The sequence below is a fragment of the Fulmarus glacialis genome, unplaced genomic scaffold, assembly GCF_000690835.1.
Source record: "Fulmarus glacialis isolate BGI_N327 unplaced genomic scaffold, ASM69083v1 scaffold8249, whole genome shotgun sequence".
Classification (NCBI taxonomy): domain Eukaryota; kingdom Metazoa; phylum Chordata; class Aves; order Procellariiformes; family Procellariidae; genus Fulmarus; species Fulmarus glacialis.
Window position 1 is genome coordinate 113344 of NW_009233851.1, and position 15780 is coordinate 129123.

Consider the following 15780-nt stretch of genomic DNA (forward strand, 5'->3'; position numbering starts at 1 on the left):
GGATGGAAAGGGATGGAAAGACAAAAGGCATACACAGAAAAAGTTGGTAACAGATCATGTCATCTGACTACAGAAATCTAAGAAACTTCTCTTTAAAAGGAAAGTCCAATAACTTCATTTTCAGAAGAGACTAATAGTTTTGGTGTCCCAGCTTGGAGATTCATTATCAGAATAGTCTCATCTCAGCCTCTGCAAATTAGGTCACTTTAAATGGGCCAGAAATTGGGCAACTAAGATCCTAGTCATTTTCTTTTAATCAAGAGGAGCAGCTGAACTCTCAGTTGTGGACTGAGAGTAGCAGGGAGGTGTCATCAAACTACTATTGGTTAAGGAGAGACAACAACTACGTACAGGAAAGTTCTTAGGCTCTACCATCAAAAGGGTAAGACATCTGACAAAGCCAGACTCTGAGCTCACTTTCCTCCATCTGGATGTAGGAAGGGAACAAGAAGCGGATGGGGAATGCTCTTCTCTGCAACCATTGGCAATGATATCTGCCGCCAGAAGGGGATAGTCATCAGTCACAACTACCACATTTTGGAAACAACAACAACATTGTTCTTACACCAGGATTACGTAGTTGCCACATGAAGAAAGGTTGTCCCCCATATAAGATGCTGTTTCATTACAATTGTAACTTGTAAAATGAGGTCCTCATATGCTTGAGGATCTCTCATTCGACGTGAGAGACGAGACACTAATCTGTGTCCTCTGGGCACCATCTCATTGGTATGAATAATTTAACTGGACTGCAGAACATGTCAGCAACATCTCTGCTGGATGTTCTTGTCCTGGCCATAGATCATGGTAAATCTAGACCAGACTGAAGTAATATGAAGGATAACATTCAGGAAAATTGGGCAACAATATTATATCACCTCAGTCAAATTTGGCCACATTCTGATCAAAAGACTAAAGCAGGGTCTAAAAAACACCTGGTTTATGCAGAAAGTTGTGTAGACAAAACTGTTATTTTCCCATACCTGGCCTGTTGTTCCCTGCGTTTCTGAGCCAGATATTTCTTTTTCACATTCAGAAGCTCGTTGGCAAGTCTTTCAATTTCATATTTGTATTCTTGGGTTTGTGATTCATACATATTCAATTCTGAGGACAAAACCTAACAAACAAAAGGCAAAAAGCAGAAAGAGGAGATGTTAGTTTCACTTATGCATAAGTTAGTACTTTTACACACACTTTTTCCTTTCACATTTGACGATATAAGACATCACCATTTTCCACCCCATCTCATTTTCTATCATGATGTTTCATTTGATCACCTCTGCTCACCTAACGACAATTTACAGAATTAAGGCTACGCCATTTAACGACAATAAAACATGTAAAATATGCCCCAAGAATTATGGGAATGGTGTTAATACATACATTAGCTCTTAATGTTCTGGCACACAAACCTGGGTGAAAACCCAAAATAAAGATTTTAAAAAATAATAAAGAAGGATTTATTTAATAATAATGGGTTTTATTCACAGCGATCCACTTTGTCACATGAAGTAATTAAATCCACACAGGCAAAGTAGTACCAGGCAGTGTAAATATGAATACAATGCTGCTTTCACGTGAATCAGTAAACTTTAAAAAACAGTAGGAGCATGCATAGTATGTTTTCCTTCTTTAAGAAGGAGAATAGCTTGACCTGGCACCACAAAATGGCATGCAAGTCAGTATGCTACAGCATACTGTGCCTGAAATACACAGTAGCAATTGACTGCATTAAGGACAAATAGAAACCGTACAGAAAACTTCAAATCACATTCAGTTTAGCTAAACTTTGGCTTCTATTTTACATTTTCTACATTGTTTTTCTTCTCCATGGAAAGCTAAGATTTGCATAACAGCCTCTTTGTTTCCTAAGGGCCCATCTGCTCCTGCATTTTTTTCCTCATGGTTAGTATAGACGTGATTATGATGCAGTGAACAGGAGATGATGACTTCAACAGAGAGAGGAGCTGTAGAAGTAGATGAACTCCTGGGGAGACTGATCTTTTATGCAGGCAAGAACAAGGGAAGATCAGCTTATTCTATCAAAGAATCACTTTTTAATATCGTGCTTTCAAAGTTTCCCACAAGATTTCTTCAGAACCAGGAAATCCTCCCTTCTAGTGACAAGGGGTTAGGACAGGTTACTCCTGCCATCCCTATAAAAGTTGCAAGTCTAATATACGTGTACACATTGCAAGAGAAATAACAAGAATTTAAGACTGGATTCTTAATATATTCCCACTAGTTTGTTAAAAAGAAAACGAAATAGCTTTGATTTGCTTATTAAAGATCTTAACAGTTCAAGAAAAGGGAAGAAGAATAAGCTTAATGGAAAACTGATGGTGTCCCAGAATGCCCACGCACAAAAAGCATTTACAGCATTGTGCTGCACACTCATATTCTAATAAGACTTTTCCTCTATTTTAATGAAACAAACTAGCATAATGTGAAAAAAAGTTCTTCTACTGTTATTGGTTCTCCCTTGGTGAGATGCAGCATTAATCTTTTTTCCCTGATCTAATATACTAAGGCATGCACACCGATCATTTAAAATCTTCCTGAAGCCTCACTCCCCAGGATCACTGGTGAAGTCATTCTGCAATCCTGGCAGCCCCTCAGCCAGAGATAAAGGGCATCTCTTACTTTCAGCTGTTTAGTCTTCTCTCGGAGAGTGTGCCGGTAGAGCTGCAACTGTTCTGCGGCTTCAGGCCCAGGCTGCCGGGCCAAGACATGCTTCAATTCCACATACAGTTTTTCCTTTTCCTAAGAAAAAGAAAAGAGGAAGAGCTCTTATAAAACTAATATAGCAGCAGCACAACCTGTGATGAAATCAACCTCACTGAAAAATGCAACTCAATCAGGAAGACATTTGCAGAAACAAATCTGCCTGTGTGTCAGTCTTTCCTCACTAGCCATAAGGTATTTAAAGTTGTTGTGATAGCAGTGGGAGAGCTCATTAAGAGAAACATCCAGCTACTTCGAACCACGAATGAAATACTCTTAAACACTGTCATCAGTGAGCATGCTTTACCACAGAGAACATAAAACAGTCACTGGAAAAGTATCCAGGGGTGGGAAATTAATGACTAGTAACTGTGCTTATTGCAATCTTTCTTCTTATGAGCCACATTGCCGTACATTAAAGTTCATAGCTTCACCCAACAGGATGTGAGCAGGCTACAGAAATGTCAGGGAAGGACTGTACAAAAGAATAACTTCTTCCAAAGAAAATCCTGCAAAGCACAATTTCTCTTTGTCATGTGTCTCCTCTTCCTTTGTGTTGGAACAGTATACTTGTGGGAATTGGATATAGCCATGCCAGAACAGAAACCACACCATGGACCCACGTACAGCTTTCTGTATTGAAAGGTTGCTTTTTGTGTTTGAGGATGTACTTGGTTTTAGTCGGAGGAATAAAGCACTGAACAAAGCCACCTTCATAGCTTTGCACATTACAGTATTTTTAGTATCTACCCTGTCAGACTAAGATTGTTATTATTTAACATTATTTAGCAAGATCCCATCCTTGTCTGGTACCTGGAGAACTGAAATTAAAAAGAAGGGTTATTTGACTGGAAGTTGGACTAGCAGACAAAAGATTTAACTGAAGAAGACAAAAATGCCAAGTAGGAGGTAGGATAGGTGACTATTTACACTGGCTTTGCCAAAACCCTTTTTGCCGTCTCTTTTATAAGCTCTGTCTACAACTCTTACCCCAGAATTCTTCCATCAATGTGGGAAACGGTGCCATCACATCACCTAGAATTGCTACATTTCGCCTTCCTCAGTGGTTAAGCCAGAATTTTCAAAAGTGGCTTGTTATTTTGAAGATATAAAATTATAGTTTTCAAGAGCATAAGGAGTCCAGAGTTTTTAGACCTCAGCATTTTCTGAAAACCATGCACTATAATGGTCACCAGTTGGGACCCAAAAATGGAAGCACTTCAAATCATAAATTACTTTTGCAAGCATTGCCCTTAAACTCTGAATAATACTGAAGAAGACTTCTTTATAAATGAAGTTGTTCACAGTTTACCTCTGGAAAAATCAAAACCTCCTGAGACTCGGACTGAAGTTTGCATAGTGGCAAAAATTAAATTGAGAATTCATTCTCAGTAGAGAGTTGTTATGTTACTACAAGTGGTTTCCGCTACCACCTTTTCTTCCTGAGGAAGCAAGATTTTACTGCAAGTTAAAAACAACAGCAAAAGAAAAATCTGCCTTGTCAAAATCTGGCCGGTCAGTATTAACATTCCACCCCTGAATGTATCACAGATTTGTATTTTGGAAGAGTGTTAACGGTAATTTGGATAAATATGGAGCAATTGATGGATAGAAGGTCTTATGTGCAATTGTTTTCCAATTTATTTCTCTCTTAACCCTCTACAAGGGCCAACCAAGCTCTTCAAACATTGTGCAATGGTGTGTATAATAACCCCATTTAGAGACAAAGCGTGCAATTCTATTATAAGGAGAATCTATCTTACGCAACAGAGACTCGTTAGCTGTCCGATGTATATTGTCTCCATAATCCAACAGAGGCAGAACCAGCTGTCTTATAATGCATATCCTGTCCTTTCTTGCGAAGCGCTGTCCATCTCTTTTACATCTAGTCAATTAATTTGTCACTGGGTTAGAAGCACCATATGTCAGCAAAACATTAAAAGAAAAATCCTGGATACTTCCTTCCTCATCAGCAAAAGTTTATATTCACAGGTTGGCATGCCTATAATTTCTGACATTTTACCCCAGGATGCAAAAAAAAAAAATCAATTAATTTCAATTAATTTTAAAACAGGAACCACCAGAGTAAATCTAAGTCAATTAGAAGGTACATGTGATACTACCACCAAAAATGCATTTCTTAAAGCAGGTACTTTTATCTTTACACATAAAAAATCAGGAATAAAAAAAACAGCACAAAATAATAAAGAAAAATTTTGGCTTCTACCATACTCTAGCTGTATTGAAAGGACAGACAAGCTGTGCAATGTGTATTACATGCAGATATCTTATAAATAGCCAGCTATCAGATACAGCATAGAACATGTAGAAAGACCTGTAGGGTTGTCTGATGTGTGAGTTGTATTCAAAGTAGCTTTCAGTTGCAGTGCATAAATTAATACCCCCAGAAGATGGATCTATGTTGCTTTTTTGTTTTGGAAACAAGTAAAATGCACGCGCATTCCTTAGAACGTCTGAGAACCCAGTGGGGCTGGATGGAAAGAAGGTATCCTGACACTGACAAAAAAATCATAAGTCGGCAATGATGATCAGCAATGTAGCAGTAATTCAAAAACAAGAGGGTAAGCTGATCTGTTTGGTGCCTACTGTAAGTCAGCTAACATTATTTTGTCCAAAGTAGAAGTCAGTAAACTCCATTTATTTCTGTTGGTGGCTGCGTAGATGGTGTTGGACAAAAAGCTACCTGAAATCCTACACCTATTGGGCAGGAATAAGTCAATCCATTATAGCATGTGTAAGATGGGTTTCTTTGGCTTGTCCCAAACTGCCTTCCCTCACACTTCCCTCCGTCCTCATGCCAGGCTGCAATCACAATGTACATCTTGCCAGAGTTACACGTTCTTGAGATGAAAAGAACTTAAAGTGACAAACACACTGCGAGGCACTACTCTTCTTCTTGAGGAGGTGAAGGAAGATCCATCAGATCTCTCTATAACTCCATGCTGTTAAGCCCTCACCGGTAAGAGTAATGTACATGTCTTCAGATCAGGTCTAGGCCAGTACCAAAGCTTTTTATGTGACCCTTCCCACAGCAAAATTCCCATGGAACTCAGCAGGTGTTTGACTGTAGGACTGAGCCCATAATATCAACCAGCTTCATTGGTTTATGGCATAAACTAAGCCAAGCCGATGGTGGAGAGATGAGGGCACATTCATTTTGTGTATGTAGGGCACACTGGGAGACTCAGATTGAGGGTTACAGTCAAATTTCAGGCATTCCAAAGAGAATTTCAGCGCCTCTGTGAATACCTGCTGCAAAAATTGTGTAAATAAAACTCCACATTATTTTCAGAACAGCCCTTCCTGTCTTAGATTTGTTTTCCAGGAGAGCTTTGAGGAACCCACAGATCTGGGCTCAGCCATAACAACATGTTTCTGCATCCCTAGGTCTCTTGCCTATTAATTCGGAGGGGGGGGGTATTGTTGCTTTCCCCTAAATTTAACTAGCTGCTGTCTCAGCCAGAATCTGGAGTTCTCCTGGCCTGCTTGCTCTACAGTGAATTGAGAAAAAATAATTTGCTTCTGCAGTGGAATGGTGGGTGTTTGGCAAATTTCAGTTGCTTCTTCAGGATTCAGTGGACACGAGTTTGCTCGGTCTACAGCAAGAAGAATCACTTTTGCCAGCACGGTCCTACTTCAAAAGAAGCTATTGCTGCTGACCAGCACAGCCCAATTTGCTCGTTGTTCCCTGCCAGAGGACCATCAGCCCCATCAGACACATTCCCAAAATGACACCAAGGCATTTCACTGCTTTGACAAGGAGTGGGAAGCAGTCAGCAATGCTGGGATAGACCAATGTGCTGGGTATTAGCTCTAAAGATGAGACTTCATTTTATATCATCTTCTCCCTCACCACGACACTAGGAAACTCCTGAAATGACCCATCTTGTTAGTTAGCCCAGGTTAGTATTCTGAGCCAGAGACAATGGATGACCGTACATTTAATGAAGATGTATTCACAGCAGAAATAGGCCGTAAGTCCTTGTTTTTATCAGCTTGTCTTTCCAAGTAGATAATTCAACAAATTTACCTGGCATAGCAGCACACCAACAGCCTTCTCCACCAGACCCACAAAAATCCTATTGTGCACCAAAAGCTTTCTATCATGCAAATTCTTACAAAAACCTACACACAAAAAATCCTAAACCCTTTGACTCAGAGTAAATTTCATTTATGTTATCTCCTGTCTCCAGCAATTGAGCTAAAGAAAAAAACCCAACAAGATAAAGATATAGAGCAATAGTGTGCAAGGTAGTGTATGGTGGCAAACCCCAAAACATTTAACCTAGCTAAAAATTCTTACTTTAATTAGTAAGGCGGAGAAAGCAACACAGTAACTGTAAGCACACTACAGTTCCTCATGGCTTTGGTGAGGAAAACAAGTCAATCAATGTGCCACAGGGGGTTTCTTGTTTATTGGCATTATAACCAAAATGTCAGCACTATGCTGAACTCCAGAGCCATTTTGTTTATGATGCCATGCAGCAGCAGAGCATCCTTAAGGGGCTGTGATCCATTTTCAGAAATGTTAAACAGGACACTGAAATCTGAATTAAATACATACATAGACATACATAGTCATTTACATGACATAGTCATTTTACCTGTATAAGCTGCACACTTATTTGTGTGTATGTGTATACCTAATAGAGTAGCTGTTGGCTCAGAACATCTATGATTAAAAGTTTTATGAGGTGTAGAACAAATTAGCATACAGTAACCTTCACGAATTTTGTAACAATAGAAGAAAGTTGCCTCCAGCACTGAGAAATGTGCAGTATAAACTTTCTCAATAAACACTTTTCAAAAGCTCCTGCTCTTTCTTGTCTATTCCACATCCATCAGCAAACACTTTTGCAAGCATGCAGCTCCCTAGAACAGCTTTTATTTTCATCATCATCTAGACCCTCCTTTAACTATCCAGTGTGAGGCTTTTCATTGGGCAAATTAACTCAGGTTTGAAACAAGGCACTGAAGTTCTTTCACAATGTGGCCACACTAATACTGCATGAGACGCTCGGGGTTTTCTTGTTAAAACACTGCCACCAACTTGAAGGAAAGGCTGGGATCATTTCCCTGTCTTTGGTGAAATTCGCACCACTCTAGATGGAGTGAAATTAAACCCGTCTTATAACTTATCCCTCCAGTTGATAATAATGCTTCTGAAGAGCAAACCTGTTTCCTCTGGCACAGAGCAGACTGCACCAAATTGACTGGCATTTTCAAAACAGCTTAACAAGAGAGGAAAAAATACCTTGGAGCATCTTCTAAGGTGTTCACCCTTGACTCTTTTTTATAACAGTAAGAGCTGAATGCTGCATTATTACCATCTTCCAGCAACAACAAAGTACAAACATTTCCAGCTAAAGTGCAATTGCAACTTATTATTATTTTTATTATTATTGCTAGGTACTGTTACTATTGTATCTTTCTTACAAAGTGTGTGGGAAAACAGGGTTTTTTTTCCAATGGACAAACAAATAGATTACGTATCCTCCTCTCCTTTCAGCTTATGAACTCTGAGACACAAGGATAACAATCTATCAGAAGAAAATTGGCATGGATGTCTCTTGCTGAAATAACAGCTGCAATTCCCTTTTTACTATTGACATTACAAACAAGGGTTTATAAAATCATTAATCACAGTAGCTCATTTAATCACAGTGTTTATACTTTACATTGCAGAAGGTGATCAATTAATTATCCCTTGTTCTTCTATATGTGTGAACAGGAACACAAACGCACATATATATACACAAAGAAAAGTGAGCCGTTCCTTGAAGGTGAGAATTATCCTTGACGCAGCATGGATTGATGTAAATATTCCAGCTATTTCCACAGTGCCTGCAGCTTGACAGTTGAACTGAAGAGAGCTCTAAACAAACCTTTGTTTCACATTCTAGTAGCGGCTTGTCTTAAAGTGTTCTGGAGGAGATTCAGAGGTTGATACAAATCTTATTAACAAGAAATCTAAACAATCTAAGTGAATAAGTCTACAAAACAAACAATGGGGAACCTTTTACTGGCTAATAATTACTACATACAGGATTTTGAGCCAAAAAAAAAGTCTCTTCTTCAAATGTAGACTATTTGACTTAAAACCTCTGCATTTTAATGTTAGTGTAACAGCGTGTATTTTAGCTATTCAATAGCCATTTAGATTTTAAAAACATCAGATGAATCAAAGGAGAATTATCACACCTCTGCTATTAATGATTAGATCTTCCTGCAGGTAGAGGCTTGGGATGAGCTGGGTCCCAGCAGACCCAGATTCTGCTTTCACTTCTGACTGATCTGGAAATGCTACTTCTGAACAGCTGTCTCAACGTCAAGCCACCACTTAAACCTACAAATACCTGTCTAACAAGGCAGTAAAGCTTACATACATCTTTCTGACAGGATAGCCAAGTTTCCCTGCATATGTCAAGTACCTCAGGGAAGAAAGAGTGGTCTCCTGTTACACTTTGGAACCTATTAAGAAACAACAGTGCATCTAAGAAACACACATGACAATTCTGAAATCATGAATGTTTTAATATATGGCTTCCTTCAGACTCACTGTAATTAGGGCTGACCCTCTGCTATCCTTCGAGGAGTTCTGTTTCAGTTCCCCCTGCTGCTTCTTAAAATTCAAAGAAACAGAAACAGGACTAAAAGAAGGGGAAAGAGAGCGAATCCTAACGTTCATGTAAAAACAACTGCTGTGCCCAAGTGTGCCATCCCCTGTTTAAGATTACAGCTGTATCTACTAAGACAGGCACAGGAAGACTTGAGCTCTGAGCCTCAAGGATGTGGAGCAACTGGCTGACTGACACACCCTACATGGCAGAAAGTCTCTCTACGCAGGGTTCATGGTCCCTGTGCATTCGGCAGCTCGTGTCTGGCTGTCTCAGAGTGAAGAATGAGGAAGGGGTTCTTTCTACACCTGTTTGTGTCTTCATGTGTCCAATTTTAAGCTACCTTTTTAAAAAAAAAAACACCACCACAGTGACTCTAACTCCCTGCCCCTAACTGCCCCAAAGCAGCCTTAATGCTGCTGCATCTTTCTGCATGCGTTTTCTCAACAACAGCACCAGTCACACTCCTGTAAGAATGAAAATAAGTGATCTGAAATAGATAAAATCTAATCCGTCCCCATGAAATGTCTTTTTTGTTGGGTTTTGTTGTTGCAACTGTCATACAAAATAATAATCCATCACTGAATGGGATGCTATAGATTGTCCATATCTTGCTGCTGAGGGAGGAGCAGAATACCCTTGCCTCGATGGAAGAACGCTTGCCAAAGGGTACACCTGAATAATAAAGACTTTGAGCTGGCTCTGGGCCGCACTATATAATATGGGCTTGTGAATGTATTGCTACACTGCTGTTGCACTCCTCCAGTATTTTAACTTCTCTAGCAGCTTCTGGATGGCTGACAATCAATATCGGATTGCTAACAGCACTGCAAAGTTTGTGCATTGCAATGTATTCAGTCAGCACAGTCAGCGAGTCATTTACTTTCCCTTAACAAGATAACCAGTTGATTAATATACTTTATCCTGGGGTGCGCAGCAGATTTATTTCCTTCCCAGATACATGCTGAATACAGGAATGAGGAGTAAACAAGTTCGTTTTCAGTTATTTGTTATTTACTGGAACAATTCCTGAACTTTTTACTCAGGCTTTATTCTAGCAAACTATTGTTTAAGCTAAGGGCAATTTTGATCAAGTAAGAACTTTAGGAATGGGTCAATTTACAAAATATTTTAAGTCTAATGATACAAGGTATCCATACTCAGGATTTCCGGGTTCAAACCAGATGTAACACATTTGAGTAAAATACTTTGGTGATCACTGTTTCTGCTTTTCTGATGCAGATTACAGATAACAGTGATGTACCTTGGGTACTTATGTGGCCTCCTCCTTTCAGTATCTGAATGCTGTTAAATCTTTAATGTACTTATGCTGAAGTACTGCTTCCAGCCAGGGCAGTGATCCTCTTCTCATTCTACAAAAGGGTCTGGACACAAAGAGTTGCTACATGAATTGCCAAAATTCATTAAAACTCCTGGAAGTTAACACAGAAATGAAACTCGGTCTCCCAAGCTCCCAGGACCACCATGCTGAATAAGCCAATACATCTGCTCCTTGCTTTTCAGAAACACCAGGGCTAGACTACAGCAGCAGGTTAGGACCGTGGGAGAAAAGTCACAACCATAAACCATAGTACACTTGAAACCAACAATCTCTCTCATGCATGCTAAAATTCATGGACTGGGAGTACATGTATGAGAATGCCGGAAACAAATCTATACTTGACATTCATCTATTGTCCTAGTTTCGGCTGGGATAGAGTTACATTTCTTCCTAGTGCTGTGTTTTGGGTTTAGTATGAGAAGAATGTTGATAACACACTGATGTTTTCAGTTGTTGCTAAGTACCCAGCTAGTCAAGGACATTCAGCTTCCATGCTCTACCAAGTGCTGGGAGGGATCATAGCCAGGACAGCTGGCCCAGCTGGCCAATGGGGTATTCCATACCATGTGATGTCATGCTCAGTATATGAATGGTAGGCATGTTCCAGGAAGTAGCGATCGCTACTTGGTTATCAGTCAGCGGGTGGTCAGCAATTGCATTGTGCATCACTCACTTTGTGTATTCTATTATTATTAATATTATTTCTTGTTCTGTTCTATTAAACTGTCGTTATCTCAATCCATGAATTTTTTTTTCCCCCCTCCCGATTCTCCCCCCATCCCACTGCGGGGGCGGGGAGTGAACGAGCGGCTGAGTGGTGTTTGGCTGCCTACCGGGTTAAACAACAACATCTATCAAGGATTATATTTGTGTAATTAAATCAATCTTGCATGATGTGGAGGGATGGCATCTGATGATCCACTAAAGTTCTCTTTCAAGCTCAAACTCAAGTAAATGTATCAATTCTCCTAAAAAACTTCAAAAACAGATTATGCATTCATGTACATTTGCCACCTATAAACCCTAAGAGATTTTTACTCCACCTGCAACTTCCTCATCTTTGTAAATGGCATCTGAATATTTCTGACTAAAACACCATTAGAGCAGCTAAAATTGTGCACATCCCCAGAAGTTATTTTGATCTGTTTTCTTCTAATTTCTCAAATAAATTTGCACCTTGCTTCTGTCCAAAACCATTCATCATGGGAAATCTGTTTGTTTATGAGGGCAATGTAGTTCCACAAAGATTCAGTAAAAATTAAACTCTTCCACTAAGAAAATTCTTCACCAAAAATGTTTTGTTTGATCGCTAAGTAATCTGCTTTGCTTCCCATTTGCCAGTGCCAGAAATATTTGCATTCTTTTTATTGGAAAATTATTTTCTTACTCTAAAAAGCAGCTGATTATCTTCACCTGATAAAATTAAAGTGATCGGCACCTTTCCTGCCTGTTTTTTCAAAGCCTTGTTTAAACAAACAGACTCTAAACAAACAAACAAAAAAACCCACAAAAAGGCTATTTTCCTGGGAAGAATTCATTCTCTTCCATTTGAATTGCAACATATGTGGGAGGAGGGAAAGAATGTAAATGTCAGTGTGTTTTTAAGAGCAGTTTATCATGCTGTAAGTTTCTATAGCATAGAACATCTTCTAATTCTAGATGGACTGAGATTAGAAGGGCTAAAATAAACTAATCCACCAAGAAGTGTATTCAAAATATGCAGAAATAGAAATCAACTCCTTTCTGAGGAGAGCTAGGGCAAGAACAGAACATCCCTCAAATCCCTATTGAATTCTTAAGGCTTACACAAAACTTTCAGGTAGGTATGTAGACCCTCAATAGACCTTCACACAGGTGACTCTTAGCTTTCCTGCTTATGAGATGTGACTACTTATTACATCATCACAGGACTGCATACAAGCCCAGGTAAGTTGCACCAAGAATTAACACAATGACTCTACAATTTGCTCAGTGTGAGTGGTTATACCCTACTCACAGAACCCTACTGAATACACAATCAGTTTTTAAAAAAAAAAAAAAATTAAATTAATTGGGAAAATAATATCAGTGGAGAACTAGAGAAATTCTAATTGTCTGGAGAAATCATCATGTCAGGCATAGAATCACTAAAAGACACTAAACCTTCAACTTAACACCAATACTAAAATACAAAACATTTCCACTTACAGTCAAAGTTAAAACCCCCAATCAAAGCCCTAGTTCAGCAATGAACATTTCAAGCACAACAAAAGGAAAATAAAAGGATGGCACAAAGAACCTGAAAAAGTAGTCCTGAAGGGTGACTCAATGCATTAAGTACCTCCGTATGTTACTTCATACTGCATTGGAGACTCGAGTTCAAATCAGATTCAAGACCCTGGACTGAAATTAACTTAATGGCATTAAATCAGTAGACTGTTGTGCATCAAAATTGTGCTGATAATTAGATATTTTTTGTTCATCACTAGTTAGAACTGGGTTACAGCCAGAGTTCATGGGAATACATTATTTTTTCATTTGAAAAAAAGAACAGAGATTCTCTTCAGAGTCCAATTCTAAATCAAGGCAATTCTTACAGTGTGCCTTTGACACACCAGTGCCTAATTCCGCATGGCACTGGGGAAGTAAACTTTTTTTTTTTTTTAAAATGATTCATACCCAGCTGAAAGCCAAAAAGTAAATGTTGGGCCTGAGTCCTTACTGTATTTCTCATTTCTATATTCCAATATAAACCCCTTTAAATTCTGGCCACCAACTTAGAACTGGAGTCATAAACTGTTTTCTCTCTACTCTTCCTTAAGATACATAAAAATGCTTAGGTTTTTATAAGGCCAGGAAAGCATTTTTCTGCTTTTTTTTTTCCATGTCAGGAACCTTTTGATCAATGGTTAGAAGTTTTGCCAGCTTGACTTTCTCAGTTAGTGGTGCAATTTCTTTGTGCTGACATGGCTATGCCAGCTACTGGTTATGCAATTAGATGCAATTATACTGGCAAGAAAGTCTTCTGCCATTCAAGAGCTGGTATAAGCTAAATCAGAAAAGTGACTTTTTTGCCAGTAGGAATGGTACTTTTAAGCATAGAAAAGGCCTAAAGCTCAATATACTCACCCCTTTAATTGAGGTCTGAGAGAACCGCTAGCTTCAGCCACAAGATAGGGCATTAATCCAGTGCTTCCAGAGGAAGTCAAATCCTCCAGGAAATAGAGATAGAAAAGAGCCAAGTCCTACTAAAGTATAAAAAGCCAAAAAGAAAATTTCCCTTTTCATTTTCGAATGGAAAAATACCTTCAAAAGGCTGACTTTATATATAAATGATAAAGGAGCAGTAAAGAAAGGATTGTATTTTGGCAGTGGATTTTGCAGTTCACCTGTAAGTTTCAGTGCGCACAAAGCACTCTCCCAAACTACCCCTGCTAAAATCCCTCTAAAGGCAAGATGACAGAGCAACAATAATGGGCAGGTCAAAAGAGACTCTTAGGGATTCTACAGTCATTAGTTTCCTGAAGTGAATTGCAGTTATTTTTATGAAAATAGACAATTCTGCCAAAAAAATCCCCAACTCAGACTATCTACCCTACATGTAACATGTAAGTAGGTTATACTCTCAAATCCAAGTAGAATCCATACTCAGCATCAAAAATATATAAATGTTAAATTTGAGAGGGTAAAGTAAACCTCAGCCGTTTTGAAGATGTACAGATAATCCCTAAAATAAAACAGAACTGGGCCTTAAGAATACCAATATAAAGACAGGTAAAAGGAGTGTATTCTCCTATTTCCCTAGCAGGCTGTCCAATGAGAAAATCTCTTGCTCGGCACTTGAGCACACTTTTCTGCATTACATGCTGTATAATGGAAGCTACATGAGCACTGTGAGAGCAATGAAGAACGTAGCAGAAGCATGCTGCCAAGCAGAAACTGCCAAGCTAGGAAAAGAAATTATTTTCAAGAGGACTAGGCTCTCATGAACAGGGCTGGAAAAAATGATACAAGATTGAAAAAACCAGTATTTTAGATAATAAACGGGCAGAAATTTTTTTTATAACAAATACATGGAAGCAAATCCCAAAGCTCCTCCATTAGCTGAGAAAAAAACTTTAATTTCAGTAGCTGCCAGCCTGCATAAACCCACATGGTAACACACTGTTCTAAAGCAGATTTCTTTATGAAACTATAGTACCAGCTCTGAGAAATAAAGATGGTTATGTGTATGTTCAGACACTATAGCAACAAGAACCTCAAATGGGATAGAACAACTCTACTAGCAAGTTAGCACAAATGAAATAAAACATCTGCCTATTTTGAGTGTTTAGCTACCTATTGTTACTACTGAATTGAGTCATGTCTCTAATATATTCATTCACACACCATTGTAAGAGTGGAAATGATTTTATTCCCTTTTTACTTGATGTGAGGCATGCAAAAGCTAAGTAACATGCCCAAGGTCACAGAGAAAGTCCCTTTCACTTTCTCCTCCCTATATCTTAGAATTCCTGACATGAAACTCTGCTGATTTATACTGGAGACCGCACCATCCCCTCTGCTCCTCCTACTCTCTGTCAGTGGGACCATCAGTTCTTTGGGGGGATTGAAACTTAGCTCAAAACTTGGCTCAGTACAAGGACATGTGGGTGTTACCTGGCTGTAATCTCTGAGTCAGATATATGAGCTAATCATGCCTTTTGCCTTTGCATTCTTTGAAACTATGAGCTCAAGATGCTAACAGCCTGGAAACATCACATTCTGACTGCCCAGTCCTGGTCTTTGATTGTTGATAACGTAAAACAATAGTGATTAAACATATAAATGTACAGAAGAACAATACTTTCACTACTACATGCAAGGCTTAAATGACGCACATTTGCCTTTGCCTCCCTCCACAAATAATCTTGGTTGCACATCACTCTCTTACATTTATGAACAATCTTCTGAGATGACTGACAACAGAGGTAACTGACATATAATGTGAACCTTCCCACTGTTATCCATTCCAAGACATGCAGCTGAATAAAATTCCGCTCAGTCAGACATAAAATCAAATTAGAGGAGTTCACTCTGAAGAGAAAGAACTAAATT

The 15780-nt window shown here is 38.9% G+C and overlaps 1 protein-coding gene across 1 annotated transcript in view; it reads right to left on the reverse strand.

Moving 5' to 3' along the window:
- CFAP58 (cilia and flagella associated protein 58) overlaps window positions 1-15780 on the reverse strand; it is a gene marked incomplete at its 5' end in the record, with an annotated part of 46047 nt that overhangs the window by 3649 nt on the left and 26618 nt on the right. The window contains 2 exons of the mRNA XM_009585456.1: window positions 984-1117; window positions 2644-2763. Of these exons, the coding sequence (XP_009583751.1) occupies window positions 984-1117; window positions 2644-2763 (254 nt within the window). The remainder of the gene's footprint in view (window positions 1-983; window positions 1118-2643; window positions 2764-15780) is intronic.